Source organism: Podarcis tiliguerta, assembly GCF_965153285.1.
Source record: "Podarcis tiliguerta genome assembly, chromosome: 1".
Classification (NCBI taxonomy): Eukaryota; Metazoa; Chordata; class Lepidosauria; order Squamata; family Lacertidae; genus Podarcis; species Podarcis tiliguerta.
In genome coordinates, this window is record NC_139534.1 from 57,502,944 (window position 1) to 57,511,606 (window position 8,663).

General features: G+C 45.1%; 1 protein-coding gene across 2 annotated transcripts in view; it reads right to left on the minus strand.

Annotated features, from left to right (window-relative positions):
• Window positions 1-4,058, minus strand: part of LOC310666401 (acyl-CoA (8-3)-desaturase-like) — a 27,173-nt gene extending 23,115 nt beyond the window's left edge. For both annotated transcript variants that reach the window (XM_083417132.1, XM_083417131.1), the window contains exon 1: window positions 3,670-4,058. In XM_083417132.1, coding sequence (XP_083273258.1) covers window positions 3,670-3,858 — 189 coding nt within the window. In that variant the 5' untranslated portion in view covers window positions 3,859-4,058. The remainder of the gene's footprint in view (window positions 1-3,669) is intronic.
• Between the last annotated feature and the right edge of the window lie 4,605 nt (window positions 4,059-8,663).

The following is an 8,663-nucleotide window of genomic DNA, read 5'->3' on the forward strand; positions in this document are numbered from 1 at the left end:
TTTCCTTCTTTTCCACGATACTGATCAACACATGCTATCCGTAATTTGTGTGCTTTTGGATGGTGCTGGCCCTTTAAGGCTGGCCAGGAAAGTGTTTTAAAATGCAGCTGATATAACTACTTCCAGTGCTGGATGTACGAGAGAGAGAGAGAGAGAGAGAGAGAGAGAGAGAGATTGTATCCGCTGTTCCTAAGTTTATCTGAATCCTGGGAGTGGGGAACGGTATTTTCCTGTTAGTTTTCTCATTGGAAGGGGGAAAGGGGGTGGTTCGTAGGCTGATCTGTAGACGGTGGTACCATAAGATTCAGCCAATCCTCACAATGGCTGTTGTAAAAACCAGGCAGTAATGAAAAAGGGAGAGGAGGGAGGCGATAGAGAGGGACCTTGTAAATCACCTTCTCGGAACTGGAATAGTTAGCTGGGCAGCAGGAAGTAGAAGGGGAACATCTCATTTTCTTACATTTTTTAGATTTTCTGTGTTTTGTGTGTGTGACCTGTAACAGCTTTTTTTTGCCAGATGAACAGTATTTCATCTTTGTTTCCAATTGCACAAGTGTTAAGCTTTCAGCATGTCCTCAAGGCTGCTAAATCCAGACTAAAATACATGGCTTATTCAGAGTCAATTCACACTGCCACGATGCACATTGCCAGATGCATTTTTTTTGTGTCTGGATTGTGCTATGTACATGATGAGTCAGACAGCTGAGCCATTCATCGCACACACAAATTGCCGTTTAGTATGCCACCACTATCATTTCTAAAAAGGCTAGAGTAGCTACACGACCGGTTGAAATCTGATTTTGTGAGAAGTGGTTCAGACAGAAACCTCACTGTAAGCACAAGACTATCTGAGTTCCATAAAAAGTACAGCCACGTAAATGCTACGTAAACTGGAGGTCCGTTAATCCAAGCTTCTGCTGTTCTGGGATCCCATCAGTGAAGCGAAGTAATGACTTAGGTTCAAATCAGAGGTTAGCCATGACTGCAATAAGTCTATGCTGTGGTTGGGTTTTAAACCCAGATCAAATACTTCTACGTGGCTTTCCACTTCAGCTCTCCAAGGCAAAATACAAAGAATAGCAGCCAGCCCCACAAGGTGGTTATGAGGATGTGCAAGAAGAAAATGGCATTACTTGACTTGACACTTGCAACTTAACTAAGATTAACACACAATGCATGCAACAAAATCCTGATAGACTCATCTTCCATTTAAACAGAAGCCATTTCGGGAGGAGAGCTGATGGGATAGGGCAGAAGGGCACAGAGACTACTTAACCTTTATCAAACCTACTGCTTCTCCACTTCCCCCAGTACAGTTCTCCCATGGAGTTACAAACAAGTTTGTGTAGATAAACAAGCACTTGGACTCTTAGCAGGTATTTATTGTATCTATCACAGTTTAGTATGAAGTGTGAAATGTCCTGCAGATAAGCGAATGCTCCCCACTTCTCTTTCCACAGAAAGGTTTGGAAGCTCCCGTTTTTTATGGTTAGCCATGGTTTGTTGCTGGACCAAACCATGGTTAACTTTAATAAGGGTTGGTTTCAGGCAAATCAACGTCACGCCATAATTATCAAAGTTAAGTTTTTATTAATCATAATTCCAAGTCTGGATGGCGTGGTAAGCTATGGTTATGCAAAGGGGGGCACATTAGGCTTGCTGTGGCTGATTCCTGGTTGCATATATGTCATGCTAAACTTAAATTTAGTACATGCAAACAGTGGGGCAGATTCACAATACCAGATGTCACTGCCACTTGCCAGGAAGAAGGGTGGAGGTCAGTGTAGTGCAGACCCGCCGGCAGGAGCGCCAGACTGACTCCACTGGTGTGCCTGCAGCGCACCATTCTCCCCGCCACCTCCCCCCTCTCCACTGCCAGAAGGCTAGTGCTGTAGCTCCACCCCATCAGGAGAGCCATTTCTAATGTGAACACAAATAGAACACTGCATAGATGCCTAATAAGCAGGGCCAGCCCAAACACATTTTGCTGCCTGAAGCAAAGGATAATTTGCCCCACATGTACACACCCAGGTACTGACTAGACTGGCAACTGAATCTTACTTCAATGCTTGCAACAGGATAGCATCCTCCAGTGCAACCAAGGGTAGCAGGATGGTTATGGGGGTGGATGACCGGCCTGGGGCACACATAATAGCTCTGGTCTCTAACAGAGGAAAATGTCCAAGAGAAATGGCTGGATGCGTGATGCTGCCCCACCAAGCCTCTGAGACCTAAGGCAATTGACTTGCTCTGCCTAATGGTAGGGCCGGCCCTAATAGGTTGCAGTCATCATTTTGAAAAGTTATCCTCATTCTCAAGTTGGTACTTGTACAAGACGGTACACATGGGAAATAAATGTATTGGGGAGAAACGGTCTGCCTAGCTCTCTCCCTGACCATGTTAGTTTTCTATGGGGGTTATTTGAACATGCTTTGGGAAGAAGAGTGAGGCATATAGACCAACAAATAGATAGACACAGTACATACAGACAAACAAACTAGCAAAGCACACAGGCCAGTCACCATGCTTTCCTCTCTTCCAGAGTTCCTGCTCTCTCACACAAATAGGCATATGTTCATTCATAGCCTTCTCATTTTTGTCCAAGTCCTACAAAAAGGATGGGGAGCCTGTGGTCCTCTAAACATTGCTGGACTCCCAACTCCACCCCAGACCACATGGCCTATGCTGCATAAAGCTGAAGAAGGCTGGGAGGCCAGCAACACCCAGAGGTCCACAGGTGATCTGTCCCTGCGCATGAGGAATGTACGGCATGTTTTTACAACTAGAAAAGTGATCACTGTGAGACATGTGAAATAACAGTGTTTCTGAGCATGTGCAGAGTTATTTTTCTTTCTCTACCTCCAGTCAGTGGCGTAGCGTGGGTTGTCAGCACCCGGGGCAAGGCAAGTAATTTGCGCCCCCTAACCCATGGATTTGCGCCCCCTAACCCTAACCCCCAGATGTTGCGCCCGGTGCGGCCGGCTCCCCCTGCACCCCCCACGCTACGCCACTGCCTCCAGTCAGAAAATGTAAATGTTCCATCCCTCACCATATATACATGGGCATAGATAGGATATTTGTTTGGGGGGGGTGGACTTTGTTGGGCAGAACTGATGTGATTGGTCAGTTAGTTATTTCTTATGTTTAAGTATTCATCATTGCCTATGGCAACTCCTGTCCTTTTGAGCATAAAGCATAGCCTCTTCATGAAGAAACCCCTGCAGGATCTTTTGGCCACTCCAGGGCCCTCGGTGTGGCTGAGTGGGCTCCAGATGTTGGAATCCGAAGCATGGCTTTGCACTGAATAGCTCAGTCGGTAGAGAATGAGACTCTTAATCTCAGGGTTTCGGGTTCGAACCCCACGTTGGGCAAAAGATTCCTGCATTGCAGGGGCTTGGACTAAATGACCCTTCCAACTCTACGATTCTAAGTCCCGGAGATTGCTTCCCAGTAAACACGTGTAGGATCGGGTCGCAAGAATGATCACTTCTCCAGTAAAGCCCGCGCAAAACACCACACACATGCCGGCCTATCCAGTAACCTTATTCTTCCAGGCATCTCTCGCCCTCCAGCCCGGCCCCCGAAACATGATCTCCGCCCCCACCGCTCCCCGGCTTCGCTGCGTTGGGCATCCCCTCTGGCGCCCCCGCTCTCCTTCGGCCCCCTCACCGTGGCGTCCTGCCCCGCATAGTGGCTGATCACGCGGGAGCCCCCCGGGTGCCGCTTGTGGAACTGGCTGATGTTGTAGACTTTCCTGTCGATCACCAGCCACCGCTCCGGCGACCTGCCCGATCGCAGCTGGATCTCGTCCCACGTGAAGAGCCGCGGGGCTTCTGCGGGGATCTCGGCCTTCGCCATCTCCGCCAGCGGCTGTCACGATGCCACAGTCAGTGACCCCCGGGCGGCCGAAGCGCTTCTGCCCATCCAGCGGCGCCGAGCAGCCGCCACCCCCGAGCGCACAGCCGGCCGCGCGCTCCGCCCGGGACACGCCTCCCCGCGCCCTGCGCGCCCGGCTCGCGAGAGCCCATTGGCCGGCCGCTCTGCCGGCTCGCTGGGAGAAAGAGAGCTCCGGCTTTATTGTGCAGGAAATCCCCCGCGCGCATTGGATGCCCGCTCCCCCTCGCCGCTGCCTGTGCCCCGGCAGATGCCGGGCTGCGTAATCCCATGGCCTTTGTTCGTGCCGGTCCCGTTCCGGATGATATTTAGCAAGCCCTTGCCTTTGCCAAGACGTTACATAAAAAAGGACTGCGGGGGCGGGGGGGAATGGTGCGCGCGCAAATGAGAAATGTTTTCTGTCTGGGTGGCTTCTAAGAAAGTCCATGGTCCTTCAGTAACTTCAATGACTGTTTTATATCGCCTGGAAAACCCTGAAATGTCGCACCACTCGGAGACTGGGGTGGCATGCAACAATACAATGTGCAGCACAGAATAAAAAATGCCAGCACAGTTGATCTGATGGCAAACCAATGTGCACCCACTGCAGCTGATCCAAATCTTACCTCCACCGATGCCCATTAAGTTTACCCTACAATGCCTTTCTCTACCCTGATCCCTGCGGCCTGGGCCAATCAATCTGTAAGGAAAGGGTCACACTTTCGACGGACAAAACTGAGCAGGAGGGAGTCAAGCAAGCACTGACCTTAGAGTGACATTGCTGGTTCTAAAGCATCACCTGATTTTCAAAAAAAGACTATTATACACTTGCAAAATCTTCAGACTTCTTTCTCATTTCCTTGCAGCAATCTCTTTCTCTCTTGCAACAAACCAGTAGCTGGTATCTGCTGCATGACACCCAATAACACACATTGCATAGACAGAAAATATATACCACCCACAGAGAGAAAATGTTACATTTCGTTGACTTGCCAGCACCCCCTTATAGAAGGGGTGCCCAGCCTAGATGTCAGGTGCTAGTTGTCTAGTAGTCAGCCAGAATAAACAGTGCTTAAACTAGTGGCTGGAGGAGAAAATTGCACAGTGGCCTTGATTAGTAGGCAATCTAGAGCAGTTTGCTACTAGTCTTCTTTCTTTCTTTCTTTCTTTCTTTCTTTCTTTCTTCTTGGTGATCACTTATAGCCGAGTAAGATTGTCTTCCATGAACACGGTCTTAACAGTGAGTCCGTCAGTAACTGTAGTCGCCAATTCTGGACCCACACGTCCTTCCACAGTGGGGACATAGTTGATCATGGTGAAGGTTTGCCAAATCTGCCTTCCTCTTACACGTTTCTCCAACTCCTTGAAAGATTCCACCAACGGTGTCTCTGAAAAAAAATACCTATCTTCCCGACTAATGCCAGTGTACAGGAAGGAGCAAAGATCACCAGTGTCAAAGCAATGATCCTTCAACATCAACTTCATTGGACTGGCATGTTGTTTGGCAGCCTGATTATCGTCTTCCAAAGCAACCATTCTATTCCAAACTTTAAAATGGAAAGCATAATGCTGGTGGTGAACAAAAGAAGTTTAAAAACTCTCTGAAGACAAATTTTTAAAAAATGTAGGATAAACACCGACAATTGGGAAACACTGGCCTGCGAGTGCTCCAATTGGAGAACAGCCTTTGCCAAAGGTGTAATGGATTTTGAAGACATTCATAAGACTGGTCCAAAGAGTCAATTCTTTCACACTTAATATACACAGAGCTCCAAAGGACCTCACACAGCCAAGAATAAGGTCATTGTTATGAAAGCAACATAAGAAGCAAAAGCAGCTGCTACTATATGCTCACTGGCATCCAGCTGTGGCCATCTGCATTTACAGTGAGTTCATCTCTGGTGAAAAGTAATTAACAGAAACACACTAGAACAGACTACTCAGTGAACTCTGCTATTCCAACAAAATGTCTGATTGCCTGATTGCCTTGTTATCTAGTCTGTTGCTCACACTTTTTCAGTTTCTATGTGAATAACTTCATCGATGTGACAAAATCTATAAACTGTTGCATGTAGCTGCAAAGTACATTTTCTGAGCAATATTAGGATGAATGGCTGCTACAGACCATATATGTTTTGCATTGTGACACATTCTGATTAAAACAAGCACAATACCATGATTAGCTATCTGGCAAGATGTGTGAACAAGCCTCAGAAAAACATCAGACTCCCATTATTATCATATCTCCAGCTTCAAATCCTGGGGTTCATGCCTTCGTTTGTATTTGCCTGATCTCATTTGAACAACTGAATTCCCCAACTGCATTCATTCATTGATTCATTCCTTCATTTGGCACTTTCCAACCCAAACGCCATTTATTTCATTGAAAAATATGTGAGTTAAATCTCTCCTATTAAAATCAAAACTGTGGCTGAATGAGTGCCCACACATTTACTACACCATGCAATGTTGTTGTTTTTAAAACTATTTTTAACATTTATTTTTTCCTACACTTAGGAAAAGTTGACCCATCAACTTTGCTTACATTAAAATGCTAAAAGCAGTAGAGGCTCACCTGACTCACCTGGCTGATAGCATTTCAGATTGATATATTTCAATCTGCTCCAGATTGATATATTTCAATCTGCTCCAGGTCTAATCAATTTTACCTTTGCCATTTTTTATTTATTTTCCATGTAGCATAAAATGTAAAGGTAGTTGTGTTGGCGCTTTAGAAAAATTCCAATGTCATTAAGGCTTCAACATCAGACAAAAGTATTTCCTCCCCCTCCCCTTGTTCTGTTTACTATCTATGAAGAGTTCTGGAGAACTCAAAAGCTCACAACACTGTTCTGTTATATTTTGATTTGATTGTATGTATTTTAGATTTCCTTTTATTCTTGTTGTAAGTTGTTTTGAGAATCTGGTTTCAGGGTGTCATAGAAATAGTTCCCATCCTTGATATTTAGGAAATAATTATCCATGTGGATGATGTGCACGTTGAAGTGAGGAAACTGTGACCCTCCACATATTGCTGATCTACAATTCCCATAAACCCTGACCATTGGCCATACTGACTCTGGGGCTGGTGGGAGTTTGAGGTAAACAACATCAGGAGGACCAAAGGTTACCCACCTCTGTTTTACATGTTAGGAAAGATCGTACAAAAACATTGTATTTTAACTTTGAGGCAGAGATGTACAACTACCCAATACATATAGGTTACCCAATAAATATGGTGAGAAAGGACGATGCAAAGGAAAGTGGGAGAAAGTCAGAGAATTTACTTGAAGTGGAAAGGGGGGGAAACAAGCCCAACATCTAAAAGGTTCATCATGCATAAACTGCCTTTCGACAAATGTTAATGCAGCTCTGAGGAATAAATTATAAATAAAAAGGTAAAGGGCCCCTGACTGTTAAGCCGAGTCGCGAACGAATCTGGGGTTGCAGCACTCATCTCGCTTTACTGGCCGAGGGAGCCAACGTTTGTCCACAGACAGTTTTTCCGGGTCATGTGGCCAGCATGACTAAGCCGTTTCTGGATAACCAGAGCAGCACATGGAAACGCAGTTTACGTTCCCTCTTGGAGAGGTACCTATTTATCTACTTGCACTTTGATGTGCTTTCGAACTGCTATGTTGGCAGGAGCTGGGACCGAGCAACGGGAGCTCACCCCGTTGCGGGGATTCGAACCGCCAACCTTCCGATCAGCAAGCCCTAGGCTCAGTGGAAGCATCTCCTTCTGCGGTAAGAGACACGTGATAAATAAGAGAAACGAGCAAAATAAAAATCTGAAGGGCAGGGCAATTAATTCTGATACTTCTGTGTAGTCTTAAATACATACTGTAGTAGTCTTCTATTTAGTCATGTCTTGCACAGAACAACTCCTCCCCTGAGCTATTTCCCATGTGGTGCTTCTGCATATTGGCAATTAACTTGTAAAAATGAAACATTTTACTCATTCTGTAGAAACATACTATCTCAAGAGTTTTCTACTCATAGCTTAGCTGTGCAATTTATGCAATCAAATGCCCATGTGGCACATTATATAAATTTTTGATTGATTTATATATTCATCTATATTTTGTACAAAGGAACAGACTATCCTGCCACCAATTAATTAAGTGGCTTGGATTTATTCTTGTTTATCTTTGCTTATGTGCTGTTTGTGCATTCATTATTGCTTATGTGCTTCTGGCTTATTTTGGAGAGGAGAAAGCCCTTAAAACTACAGTTGTAAACTGCACTCTCTGAGGCTTACTTCTGAGTAAATTCACTGTTGATTTAATTTTTAGGACAGTAGAAAAGTAGGTGATAGGAATAAACTACTGTGACTCAAGAGAGATGTGGTTTATCAAGCCAGCCACTCTATATTCTTTCCCATTCCCCCCCTGCAGAATGACTACTTTCAGACTACTAACATTCGAAACTCTGAAAACTGTCCCCGTTTTCTATTAAGAGGAGAAGCAGACAGGAATACAGATAGCCAGAGCTCTGCTTGTTTGGAATTCTGGAAGCTTGACTTCTATACATCTGAACTGGTATTCTCTCCAACATGCAATGAGTCGCTAACATTGGCTCTTTGACTACATTGTAAAATTTATTACCATTAACTGACTTCTGCTACATTGCAACCATGTTACACTTTGAAATGGTTTCCTGGTCCAAAACAAAAACAACTTCTACTCTTACCAGCTTTTCTATGCTAAATAACCACCTCCTTTGTAACTCAAGCATAGATTTATTATAAAGTATTCTGGGGTTGTGTTTTTAACCTAAATAATATCCTG